This window comes from Gekko japonicus, unplaced genomic scaffold, assembly GCF_001447785.1.
Source record: "Gekko japonicus isolate JY-2015 unplaced genomic scaffold, Gekko_japonicus_V1.1 scaffold6072, whole genome shotgun sequence".
Classification (NCBI taxonomy): Eukaryota; Metazoa; Chordata; class Lepidosauria; order Squamata; family Gekkonidae; genus Gekko; species Gekko japonicus.
Window position 1 is genome coordinate 10,798 of NW_015171686.1, and position 13,443 is coordinate 24,240.

The 13,443-nt window shown below is 46.5% G+C and overlaps 2 protein-coding genes across 2 annotated transcripts; one reads left to right on the forward strand and one right to left on the reverse strand.

Moving 5' to 3' along the window:
• The first annotated feature begins 404 nt into the window (after nucleotides 1–404).
• On the forward strand, nucleotides 405–3,817 carry LOC107117850 (nuclear protein 1-like). The gene is made up of 3 exons (XM_015420014.1): nucleotides 405–684; nucleotides 2,712–2,869; nucleotides 3,195–3,817. The coding sequence occupies exons 1-2, from the start codon at nucleotides 582–584 to the stop codon at nucleotides 2,858–2,860; spliced, it is 252 nt and encodes an 83-aa protein (XP_015275500.1). The 5' UTR covers nucleotides 405–581; the 3' UTR covers nucleotides 2,861–2,869; nucleotides 3,195–3,817.
• Nucleotides 3,818–5,741: 1,924 nt separating this feature from the next.
• LOC107117851 lies at nucleotides 5,742–12,946 on the reverse strand. The gene is made up of 12 exons (XM_015420015.1): nucleotides 12,803–12,946; nucleotides 12,586–12,697; nucleotides 11,737–11,830; nucleotides 11,302–11,356; nucleotides 10,904–11,044; nucleotides 9,199–9,359; nucleotides 8,950–9,048; nucleotides 8,640–8,785; nucleotides 7,648–7,822; nucleotides 6,255–6,367; nucleotides 6,056–6,140; nucleotides 5,742–5,860 (listed from the first exon to the last, which is right to left on the reverse strand). Exons 1-12 carry the CDS (start codon nucleotides 12,924–12,926, stop codon nucleotides 5,804–5,806), a joined length of 1,362 nt encoding a protein of 453 aa, XP_015275501.1. The 5' UTR covers nucleotides 12,927–12,946; the 3' UTR covers nucleotides 5,742–5,803.
• Nucleotides 12,947–13,443: the final 497 nt, after the last annotated feature.

Genomic DNA, 13,443 nt, shown 5'->3' on the forward strand with positions numbered 1-13,443 from the left:
TCCCAGAAGCCAGAGGAAAAACTTGACATTTGTTCCAGCAAAGAAGATGATAGAACCGGCTGTTGCAGATCTCTGTCAAGCACTGTGACAGCGAGGATTCACACGAACACACGTGCCCGTACCCACCCCCACTTCCCTGCCACAGGATGAATCCCTCTTGCTGGCTGGACGAGTCCTAACCCTTAGCATTCCCTGGTGGGATCTATTTCCCCCACCACCCCTTGAGCCACGTTCAAGGCATGGCTTTGACCGCACAGGCCGGCCTGGCCACCACCCCATCTATAGGGGGTGGTGGCCTGGCCCAGCACCAGGGTTCCCAGTAGGGGCGGGACTCTGATGAGTCAGGCGGGCTTGTGTTTTGATCAGTTGCATCATGTTCTGTTTGCCTGTGGCTTTAAGGGGTGGAGGGCACATGATGCAACTGCGGGTGTTGTTGGGGTGTGTGTGTGTGTGTGGCGTGTATATATCAGCTCTCAAGCCCTTGAGGAACAGACAAACAACTCGCGGGTTAAAGGCGCGCTGTCTGTGTCTGCAGTTTTCCGTCGTCTTGCCTGCTGCATCTGAAGAATTAACTCCCCACCATGTCGACTTCCTTCGTCCAAGCTGAGAAGCTACGCCCGACCGCTTTCGAGGTGGAATATTTTGACCAGTACGATTTTTACAGCCTAACGGACAGATACAGCAGTAAGTGTACTGGCAGAGATGGACGGCAGCCGGGGGTGGTGGTTTCTTATTGTTGGGGAATCTGGCCCGGGATTTAAAAGCACACATGGGTAGGTGCAAAAAGCAGGGGCTGCCGTGCGTTTAACCGGGGGAAAAAAAGCGTAAGAAAGCATCGCTGTCTTCATTTTAAATAGTTATTTCATACCGGGCAACTTACCTAGCAATACTAAATATTACAAAAAACAAACAAACCCACAACACTGTTTGAAACTCACTCTCCCCCTCTGGTTCTGGACTCGCAGTAACCAATCCAGATTGCATTTGAAGGAGTCGGCTTTAGTCTAGGAAAGCTTAGGCCAGCGTACAGTTTTGTTTAAATGGTTCAAGAGCAATGTTCCCTCTAAGCTGTGGAGTCCTGTGAGCAGAAATTCTACTTTGTGAGCTACTGGCATTTAAGTTGTGAGCAGGTAGTTTGGCTGCTGCATAAAATTAGTTTGCTCTGGAGCCATCCTTCCTGAGCTAAAACAAAAATGTGTGAGCTGGAGGCTAAAAAACTGTGAGCTAGCTCACACTAACTCAGCTTAGAGGGAACACTGTTCAAGAGTCCAGAATAGAATCCACACCACACGCCGATGCGTGAAGTAAGCGGATGGGGGACCCCCCCCCCGCGCCCCCTCCCGCTTAAGCCGCCTTCCCTCACTCTGAAAGGGAAGTTTCAAGGGGTGGGGAAAGGTAACTGGTCTTGCAGTCACTCATAACCCAAGAGCCACTTGTTATTAACGTCTTTCACATGTCTGCTAACCAAACTCGATTGCCCTGTTTTATTGAAATGCCCCCCCCCCGCTGTTGACGGTGGTGAGATCTGCCTAGTGAGAAAGGCAGACGATAAATAATGTAAATAAAAATGACATCTGCATTAAGCGGTCCAGCATATGCATTCTCAGGCTGTTCACGTGGTATGCTTTTCCTGCATCCAAACAATCTTCAGAATGCTGCACGTACTGAGGAAAAAAACTGAACCATAGGGTTCACATGCACTTCCAGTGATTCCCATGATAGCAGCGGCTGGAAAAGCTACTACTGATGTGGTGGAAATCACTTGGTACCACACATGCTGTACCCTAGAAGCGGGCGGTAAGGTGCCTAGAATACATGCTGGAAAAGGAGGGAAATAAATGGCTGCCGTGGGGGGAAAACAGGGTAAAGGAGCAGCCCATATGTGCTGAATTCCTCTGCTCATCCTCCTACTTGGGGCTTTTGAATTTCAGCCACCATTTCTGCCTCATGATTGCAGATTGAATTTCAGCCTCCATTTGTGCCTCAAGACTGCGGTCATTCGTGTGGTCAAGGGAAAACAAAGCAGCTCCACATATAGGGAAAATTTTCTGTTCCAGCCAGTCCCTTGTCATCCTGGAACGTGACATGGGTTCTTGGGAGAGTCTGGAAGACTCTTGGGAGAGTTGTTTACAACTGAAGATAGCTCACTGCTGGATCCCAGCTTTATGGATTTTCACCCGTGAGCGTCCAAATTCAGACATAACTGGCCGAGCAAAGCAAAGGAGTTGGGAGGGGGGCATCCGAGATAAAGACCGTAAAAGAAAATTGAAGGCTGTCCCACAGAAAATTTCCAAAACAGTAGTAAGATGCTCCAGGTTTTTAAGTATCTCAGTACTCTTTGTCAGGATGTTCTATAGAAACAAAGGTGGGAAGAGAGATACTTCAAGATATGATGGAGGAGCAGACCCTGTTTTGACTCTACAAACTGTGTACCCTTTCAAGATCTTTCTGTTGCCGCCTCCCACCCCCCTTACTGAACATCTAGCCTAATGAAGAGCTCTGCAGAATACAGTCACATTGTTTTGTGGTACTTTTGGGCTGGTCAGAATAAAATATTATGCGATTTTTTTCTGGACTAAAGGCTGAGATCAAGGGCTGTCCCATGCACCACACCCAGTTTGGTGGGTTGAATTCTGCAGCAGCTAATCTTCATGGAAGTGATTGCAAGCCTATACTTCAAAATGTATCTGTAACTCTCCTTGGTTTTGTAGCACCAGGCGGCTGTTCCCGCAAGGGCCGTTCTAAGCGAGAGGCTGAGGATCACACAAATCGTCCGAATCCTGGTGGCCATGAACGCAAGATAGTCTTGAAGCTGCAGCGCACAGAGCAGAAACGGAAAGGGACCCCATCCAAGGAATGAAAAATGCAGGTGAGGAACATGTGTGTGACTGACCAGAATGCCTGTCTCTCTTTCTGAGGGCAGGGCACAATCCAAAATGGCTCCACTGTATGAACAGGTAGGGAAGATGTCCATTGTTCACCCCTCAAAATGGGCTTTTCTCGTACAGTCAGTCATGTTTATTGGCATGTAGCTTTTTCATGCAACAGACAGTGGGTATAAATCCACCATTTGTACCAATCTGTGCACCTTAAGCTCAATATGAACCAGCTGACACAAACTGAGGTATTCCTCCCCCACCCCTCCCCAGCAACAGAAGCCCCACATATCACTCAAATGTTTTCTTCCTCCCTAGCTCTGAGTCTCGACATGCTACTCAGGTTCTGGACACAACGGCAACGTCTATGTGGATACGGAGATGGACAGACGGATGGAAGCCAGGCAACACGGCGGTTACTCACGTTAAGGAGGCAGTGTCTACTGTGCTCATAAATGGAGGGCATCAAGATGGCTGCAGCTCACTCCAAACATGAGGAGAAACTGCCAAGATGGCCACTCGCGCCTCAAGAGGCCAACAGAATGATGCTTTATTAGGCTGGGAATAAAAAGCCAGCCAGTTTTCATGAAGAAACTCTTCACCGACTTAAATCGGTGACTCTTGCTAACAATTGGCAGTCCCTGGAAATGCCTTTGCCTTTCTCCTTGGGCAGAAAGGGGAGCAGGGAGGGAGATAGATTTGGAATAGAACTATTATGTGTGGAACGAAGGTATGATAGAGACCTACACAGGTCAAGAAGGTAGATGTGACGTATATAGGGCAGAGGAAGGGAAATTATGGCCTGAAGGCCAAATCTGGCACTTAAAAACAGTTAGACCCAGCATCCAACAGGAGGCCTTCAGAAGCAGGTGGAGACCCAGATGTAGCCCTCAGGCCAAAACATTTTTTCTGGTCTAGAGGGAATCCATGTTACAGGGCAGCCTGAAAGGCAATATTTTCCAATACTGTAAAGTCAAATGTCTTTTTCTATGTTAAATAAAAATGCTTGATTGTTTCTTAATGATCTTCATTTGAGTGAAACTGGGCTTTGAACCCCTGTGAAAAGTGGCCCCCAAAAGCACAGGAGGACTGAAAAGAAGCTTCTAGACAGAAAAGAGAGGCAGGTTCTAAATTGAGCTTTATTAAATGCTACAAATGCAGCTCCCCTAAGTTTCCAGCTACAGTCACTGCAAGAAAACAGCTGTCTGGTGGTGCCTCAGAAAGAGGGACTTCTGCATCAGAAGGGATGTACACACAAACTACCCTTGAGGTAACTTCTACCACAGAATGGTTTCAGCCTCTCTCCCACCCCCCCATCTCTACTGTAGCAGCAGTTCATGCCAACCCTGAAGAAATGACTTTAAAAGGAATTGAAATTAGCCAGTCAGCAACAGCACACCCGTCAACTTCCTCTTGCTTCCCAGAACAGAGTGATCTGAAGCTGAGACCCAGTGGTTGGCATATGTAGTATTTGCTGCTTCCAATAACAGGCTGTTTCCTGTTAGAATGTGGTGGGAGAAGAGTGTTTTGAATACATAAGAAGTTACTTGCACCCCTGGGTTTCTGGAAAGCACTGCAATCTAAGTTTCACACTAGAGGAACCAGAGCCCAAATAAGACAACTTTGGGGCACTATGAGGGCTACTGAGGACATTCAGTTAAGCAAACTTTTCATCCCATCATTGTAAGTTGTACCTGAGACAAATGTTTTCTTAAGGCAAAAAACTGGAAAGACTGATTCTAGAACGGAAATTTCTGTTCCTGGAAATGTGGATCAGTAACTACTGTTTATGCAACTTGCCCCACTACAGGGAGCAATTAAAATAGCTGGAATGATGTCATTTCCTAACAGCACCATTCCCAATGCTAGGATACTGGTAGTCAGAATACAGTGGTGGTATTCCACAATTAACAAATGCAGGGAAGAGGAGACATATTAGTTAAGAACAGCCAAGAGAGTCCCTATCACCAGCATAAGCTACCTCCTACACCTGCCAGTATGTGCAGTATGCTGCAAAGGGTGCTGGGTAAATGATAGCTTATAGCAAACCATAGCTTGAGGGGCATTTCACAGTGTTAAATAAAAGTCCAGGTAGGTCAGAAGGAAGAACAGGGGAGAGAGGACAGTAGGTAGCCCTAAAAATCCCCCCCCCTTCTACCCAAGAACTAGTAATCAGTTGAAGGCACAAGTTAGTGTGAGAGACGAACGGATAAACATGTACTTCCTACACATCTAGAGAAGTTCACAGGCATGGGGTATTACACCCAAGTAACAGACGAAGTCTTAACACTTCACAGTTAATGGAGAGAAAAGGCATCAAAGTTTACGGTGTTCGTCCCTGGCCAGTCAGAGGTGGTCAGTACATGAAATGGGCCGTCACAAAATGTACAGAGGTAGGGGATACACCACCAAAGAAGGGGAGCACCAATCAGAATGAGGGGAAGTGGGTGCTGCCACCTTATTGGATGAAGATGCCCCAGATGCTCATGACAGTAGCCAATAAAGAACATCACTGTCCCATTCAGACTTCAGTTCGTGGCTGTACAATCCTCAAGGATGGAGGGGCGTGTGGTCCAATTGGCTGTAAGGAGCAGCAGGGCAGTACTGATCTAATCAAAAGAACTGAGAAGTGACACAGTTAACAGAACAGGTACACTGCTGTCTTGGCAGATGCATGGCACCCCCCAGCTATGCTGAATCACAGCAGTTCAAAATAGTGATGGGGGCTGCTGGCCAATCAAAAACACAAGGAGAGGGAAAAGTCGCCAACTGGATGAGAAGGCATCGTGGCTGGGGGGGAGAAGAATTGGCCCCCTGCGGAGACTCACTGTCCACTCAGAGCCAGTGACTAAGAGGACAAGCAGTAATGCGGCCTGTGGGTACAGGGCTGGCAGTCTGTTGGAGGGGGGTACGTTAGGGATGAGTTTTCAGCTCAGGTCCTGCTCGCCGATACTTTGCCGTAGGTACTCCTCATAGAGCTGTCTCTGCAAGAAAAGAGCATTAATTGTAACCCTGCACATTAATTGTAACCCTCCCAGAATCCCTCAAGGAGAATGTACATATTTGGTATCCCCCAAAATCCCACACAGGGGCCCAAGCACCCTTCCTTTGCCACCCACAATCCTTTGGGACAGAATCAACTCCCAGGCCCCCAGGCCTAATTCCCCACAGCTGTCAACCTTTTTCTCCAGCACCACGTCCAACACGTAATCCTGCCGGTCCTCCAGCTGCCGCTTCTGTTTTTTTGAGAGAGTGGGTTTCGTCCTAGGTAGGAAAAGAAGACACAACTAAAAATCTGAACTCTGAACAAAGCATTTAACGTACACTTTTTTTTTAACGCCGGCTGCTTTTAGATCTAAAATACAGAAAACTTCTTACTGGAAAGCGTAGCTAGACAACAGAAGGAGGACAATTGAGAGACCGAGAAGGAAGAAGAATACGCTTAAGGTGTAGTCTTCAGGGACGAGGCTCCAGGCGGAGGCAACTGGCCGCTGAAAAACAAGATTGTGGGTTTTAAAAAGGATAGGCATCCATGGCTGTAACCATGAACAGGGTTTCTGCGCGTTACACTTTTGTACAAAGTAAAACCATCATGCTTTGGCAATTGAAAGTGCATCAGGAAGAGATGAATTCTGAGAACTGTATAAATCAGGGATGTCAAACATGTGGCCCGGGGGCCAGAACCAGCCCATTCAGGGCTCTTATCCGACTCGCAAGCAACTGGTGGAAGAGAGGAAAGGCAGGAGGCTGCTGGGGGTGGGGGTGGGTATGGTATCCCTTGGAAAAAACCTAGTCATGCATACATTAATTGGGGCTTTTGTGGATTCCCCAGAAAATCAGTTGCTTTAACTCCTAGGGATCAATTCCTTTTGTTTGTATTTTGGGTTAAAAATAATGTCATTAATTAGGCTTGTCTGTGTTGTTTATAAAGTTGGATTACATTTTATGGCAGACGTGACCCGGCCTGGCAAAGTAACTTTTATGTCAGATCCAGCCCTCGTAACAAATGAGTTTGACACCTCTGGTATAAATCATGCAAAGTCCGCATACAAAGACAAGCTGTGAGATGAGAGGTCACCAGTACAAAGCTCACTTCTGCCATGAACACACTAGGTGGACTCAGGGGTCATTTCCTGCAGGAGCGCACAGGAGCGGAGTTCCGGCAGTAAAGAGCCCAGGGGGCGGGAACATGCAACAAGCCCCACCCCCTGCTCCCAGCAGCCCTCAGCGCAAGAAGCAGCCAGATAAGTTGCAGAGACCCCCCCAGTCCAAAAAAGTCCAGTGGCACCCTTAAGACCAAGTTTTATTCAGGTACAAGCTCTCCCTCCTCTGTGAGGACAGATCTGCACGTCCCGCCCCTCCCAAAACAGTCCAGTGGAGCCTGAGCGGTGGGTGTTGCCTTCTGACACACTTCCAGTGATGTCAGGAGGTGTGGTATATGCAAATAAGTTATGCTAATGAGTTATGCTAATGAGCACCTGCATCTCTTTTTCTACAAAATGACCCCTGGGTGGACTTAATCAAGTCACTCAGCCCCTCCCTCCATCTGCAGCATGAAGATACTAGCCTCCTTTCCTTTACCAGATTGTTGTAAGGGTTATGACAGGATGATATACACAAAGCACCTCGAATACTGAAAGCGCTATATAGATGCTATTATTAAATCCCTACCACAAAATCGTTCTGAGGAAAACATTTACACAGTTTAAATACACAGCACAATCTAATCTTTTTAAAAAGAGCAAGAACGTTAAGGAAAAAATGTATTCACCACATATAGCTCCAGTGCTTGGCTCTGCTCCTTTCCCAAGACCAGGGACCACAGCTGGCGAGCAGCTGCTGTGCCAAAAAGCAGAGTGATAAGGAGAAAGAAGGGTATCAGGCAGCCGGCTAGCCCCAACAGGACTCCCCGAAACCGGGCATGGAAGTTATTGCTTCTAGCCTCACTGTGGGCACAAGAAGGGGAAATAGTAAAGTACAAACGTCTGCAAATTAGGAGAAAGCCCTCTTGACGACCACATGATCGCACAACGCCTCAGAAAGGCATAACCCATTGTTTCTACCTTTCACAGACCTCCGTTTTCTCATTTTTATGTCCGTGTTTCCTCTCAGGCATCACATCCTTTCACTGTTTTTACTGAGGATTGATGGCCAATGTCCCAAAATTCCCTCTGCCTCCAGCCATGCTTTATTATTCTCTTACAGAAAACACACATGCCACCGCGCCAGAGACTTGCTCAAGGCAACTCACAAAAGTAAAAGCAAATACAATAAAATAATTATAAAACAGCCATAATTTTATCAATACTGAAACGAACCATAAAAGACAACATTAAGAACATAAAACGACCTCCATAAATTAATACCCATTACAGTTGTATTTCACCTTTCTTCCCAGGAGTTAATTTTAGTCACAGAGAACGTTCATGAGGTAAACCGAGTTGAAAGACGGTGGCTTCCACACAGATATTCACTCAATCTCCAGCATTCATCTTGATTTCCCCTCAATGGGCAACCTTTCTGGTTCTTCTTTACTTCATAGTTCAGTAGGGCCCATCTGTTACTAAGGCTGTTTTCTGCCTCATACCAAACTCAGGTTTCAGCCTTTCTGCTCAAGATGTGATGGGCCCTCTCCTGGCTACTTTCTCCTCTCCATCTTCCCCAAGTACTAGCCTCCTGCATTTTAGCAGACAACCAGGATGTGGCCTTATATTAATGTTGCTCCTCAGACATCAACCCTTCCAGGTCCCACAGTGCTCTGACCTGTCCTCCTCTAGCAGATTGCGCGTGGCCTTGTCAATGAGGTGGCAATCCCGCTCCAGGGCATTGAGAGTGTGCTGTACCGTCTGGCTGATCGTCTTTTCAATCGTTCGGCAGATCTCCTCAATCTGATTGACACAGCGGCTCGGCTGAGGGAGAAGGACAGGATACTCATGTCACTGCTTTCGTTTGTTCAACATCTGACCGCTCCGCATATTTTCCTTTCTGGAGAAGTCACTGTTCAATATGTTTGCCTTTCTGGAGAAGTCCACCCATCTCCCCTGCCTCTAAAATTGCACAGCTTACCACTCACTTTGTTGGGGTTGGGGAGGTAGATTGTGGGCATGTCAAACCCACACTTGTTGAGGCCTGGGCGCTTGCAGAGTTCCTGGACGATTTGCATCAGCACCCTCTGTCAGGGAGAGAAACAAGGACCAGTGTCAAGAAAAATCCACCTAGAGGCTTTGGCCTACTCTTGGCGGCTTCCTTCCCATGGAAACAGGGATTCTGCTTTTCTGTCCTGGCCAATTCTCCTCCCAAGAGATGCTTTCCCTGCAGTTACCTGCCTGTCCCCCTCAGCACCCGCCTCATCAGCCTTGCTGAGGTAGAAGCGTAGTTTGTCTCCATGCTCCTCGTTGAGTTTCTCCACAATGTTGAGGGTGCGTTTGCAAAGGGCTTGTCCCATGGGATCAAAGAAGACTAGGATGAGGTCACAGAGCTGGCCTGAAGCAAGACAGGGGGGGAGCAGGAAAAGGAGGAAGTGAATGCAGGAAAAGATGCATCCTCTTAAAATATTAGACCCTTGCCACAGAGGTTCTGCATTTTGCCCACAAATTCCTGTTACCCTACTTTTTCTTCTTCTTTTTTGCTGTCAAGTTGCAGCCAATTTATAGCAACCCCATAGAGTTTTCAACACAAGAGATGTTCAGAGGTGGTTTGCCATTGCCCGCCTCTGCAGAGCAATCCTGGACTTCCTCAGTGGTCCCACATCCAAGTACTAAACAGGGCCGATCTTGCTTAGCTTCCAATAGCTGATGAGATTGGACTAGCCTGGGCTATCCAAGTCAGGGATTATGTTAACTATAATGGAGATTAATTTTATTTGATGGTTTGGATAAATCAAGTAGAGTTATCTAATGAGATTAATCAAAGGTACTTTTGTAGAGAAATATTCCTAGTTGCTCTCATAGCCTTTCGTGTCTGTTGTGGGGAGAAGAAGGGAAGGAGATTGTAAGCTGCTCTGAGACTCTAAGCGTAGGGCGGGGTATAAATCCAACTCTTCTTTTTCCTCTTATTATTATCATCATCATCATCAATAGAAGACTCTAACAAAGGGGTGTCAAACATGTGGCCCGGGGGCCGGATCAGGCCCTCAGAGGGCTTCTATCAGGCCCACAATGAAACTGTCTGTCTTCTGCTTCTTCTTCCATTTCTGCTGCTGCTGTCATTGTAGTTTGCCGCTTACAGATACACACCTGAACAGCATACTCAAGATTGCAACAGCACAGACATTTTGATGCAATTATTCAGAGCAAGAGGTATTAGTTATCAGACACTCTTAAATAAACAAAATATTGAAAGAGTACTAATGTTTTAAGCATGTTTTTATTTTAAGTTAAAAAAACCCTTTGTGTGTGTCCTTTATAAAGTTTATATCTCCACTACCTGGGATTACATTTTATGACACAGATGGCCCGGCCCAACAAGGTCTCATTTATGTCAGATCCGGCCCTCATTACAAATGAGTTCGACACCCCTGCTCTAAAATCCCAAGCTTTAAATTCACATCTTCCTTGAGATTCCAGTTCCCCCCATTTTACCCAAAATTCTCCTTCTTGATACTTCTGGCTGTTCCAGCTTTCCTTATGAGAAGCCCACCTCCTTCTCAACTCTGAACCACTAGGCTACTTACCTGTCTGTTGTGATAGTGGAATCTACCTGTAATATTGACATTTCAAGCCTGGAATTAAATCTTAGATATCTAAGAGTTATTGTAGTTTTGAAGTTTGGAACTTATGAATCTGTAGTTAAAGGTTAACCAGTTGTTTTGTATGTACTTATAAGGAATTGTGTGTGTGTATGTGTGTTTGTTATGTTTTGTTATACCTTATATATATGAAAAATTAATAAAACATATTTAAAAAAACTCTGAACCACTAGGCTGACCTGTGGCGGCAATACATTATCCTTACATTACCACTATCCGGATTAACAGAATCCACTACAGGAACCAACAAGACTCCACTTATCCATATCATGCTGCTCACCAAACCAGATAAGAGCTGCTTCAACATCAAAAGGGTACTTCATGTCACCGTCCACCAAGCCTGGTGTGTCAAGGAAGGTGATCAGAGGGAACTGTTTCTGTTTGGAGGTACAGATCTCGGTGCTCAGGTACTCTGCTACCCCTAAATGGAAGAGGGGGAAAATGAGTATCCTCTCAGCCTCTCCACACTGATAGACACTAAACAACCTGCCTGCTTGGCATCTCGCCTAGAAATACATGCCACGCTCTGGATTTTATTACTCACACATTTTAGTGATTGCAAGTGTCGATGCCAACCAACAGCCTTAAGGTAATATTTCCATTCAGTTAATCTGAGTGTTTGAATAGGCATGTCTGCACCTTATCCTTGCCCCAATTGTTTGCAACAGTGGAACTAACCTTTGAAGCTCTGCAAGGCCTGGAAATGGGGATACAGATGGAGTGTCGCATTACCCTGCAACAATGGATAAGGAAAAAAGAGGGGGATTTAGAACATGGATGCTGCTTCAGCATAGCTGGGTTTTTTAAAAAAAAAGTTATGCAAAACCACAGAGGAGGGACCCTTTCAGTGGTTGTGAGCCACTGTAGTCAAAATATAGAACTGTTTTTAAAAAGTATACATCCACTGGGGATAAAGAATAAGGAACAGCTATTCCAATCTCGGCTTGCTTCTGAGCTTTCCTTGGGCACTTGTTTATAAGTGATAAAGTGCTGGATTTGATAGGCTTTTGTTTTAAAGCAACAAGAATTCGTTAAATTCTTCATTCAGAGAATGCCAGAACATGGATAGTCAGATTCTCTGAGAGGGGAGCAAGTGAGGCAGGAAGTTCTCACCGTGAGAGATTCTCGCTTCTTTCCACTGGTGATGAACGTGAAGCCTTGAGTCTCAATAGCTACCCCGGTTCGTTGAATATGTTCCTCCACGTACCTACAAGGAAATAGCCAGGAAAGTAAGATGTCCGGTTTCATGCTGAGGGTGGGAGATGCAACCAGAAGGGTGAAATACAACATTCCAAGGCTACCAGCCATCTATCACAAAACCTGACAAAGCAACAGATATCATCACCAGTTGCACAAGATGGTTTATGTAGATAACTGCCTCTGAATTTCCCAACATCTTATTGGCATCTGTCTTCTAATGAACTAATTGCTGCTGGATCCCATCAGTCAGATGCTGAAGGTGCCCCGAGGCTTACAATCCATTTCTGCGTACTGAAAAATCTGCACAAATGCCAACCTTTCTGGCTACCCAGAATGCCTTGCATAAATCCACAAATAGAATATACTTTATGTTCATTTCCTTAATGTTCATTTCCTTTTGTATCGGAGACCACGCTCCCTCCTTTCTGCAAGTTAAATAACATTAAGCAGATGAATTCTATACCTTTTATTACAGCATACCAATGTTAAGAAAACATACTGACAACCCTGCAGATACCAGTGCCTCGTATATAGTGCTAATGAGCGCCCTGAATTTTCCAACATCCAATAGTTAATTAATTTTGAGACTGTGATATCTTTCATCCACACCAACCCCTTGGGATTTCCCCACAATGCTTAGCATCCATGCCAACTCAAGATTTTCCCACAATGCCTTGCACCCATGCCAACACTTCTGCATAGGATACCCTACAGCTGCCTTTATCATTCTCCACCCTTATCTTCTGGTGTACCCCGGCTCACCAATTGATGAAGCTGCTCTTGCCAGCACTGTGGTTCCCCATTACCATGACTGTCACTTTGCGGCGCGGAGGCAGCAGGGTCAGGCCCAGGCGTGACCCAATGGTCACCAGACCTAGGAAGAAAGAGTTAAGGTTTTCAGATAGAAAGGATTGTCTCTGTTTATTGCATCCTAGACATACTTCAAACCCCCCCCCCCAATTCTCCAGCCCCCTCTCACCATGACCCGGATGTACATAAAGCGAGTGGGCCTCTTGCAGGACCCGCTCTGTCACCGATTCAGCCCCTCCCCCTCCAGCGGGGTTCGCGGCCTCGCGCGACTTCCCCCCTTTACCCCCGGGCATGGTTAGTGACCGGCAACCGGGCAACGGAAACAGCAAGGAAACTTGGGAAGAGGAGCACAAGGAAAAGTACTACAATTCCCAGGGGGCACTTCGTGGGGAAGGGCCGGCTTTCCCATCAAGCAACGCGGCGAGCGGGTAAACCGTCGCGGGTTTATAAGACTACAACTCCCATGAGGCAAGTGAGCGGGGGGCCGTAGAGATGACGTAAATTCTCTAGCTTTAGTTGTAGACACAAAGATTTAGAAAGGATTCTGGTTCCCGATTGCAGCAGGCTTTAACTTCCACGTGCGGGGCGCTACTGGTGGGAATAGGCATGTAAAAAGATAAAGGTTCCCTTGCTCGAAAGCGAGTCGAGTCCGACTCTAGGGTTGCGGTGCTCATCTCCGTTTCAAAGCCGAAGAGCCAGCGCTGTCTGAAGACGTTTCCGTGGTCATATGGCCGGCATGACTAAACACCAAGGCGCACAGAACGCTGTTACATTCCCACTATTTATCTACTTGCAATTTCTTGCTTACGA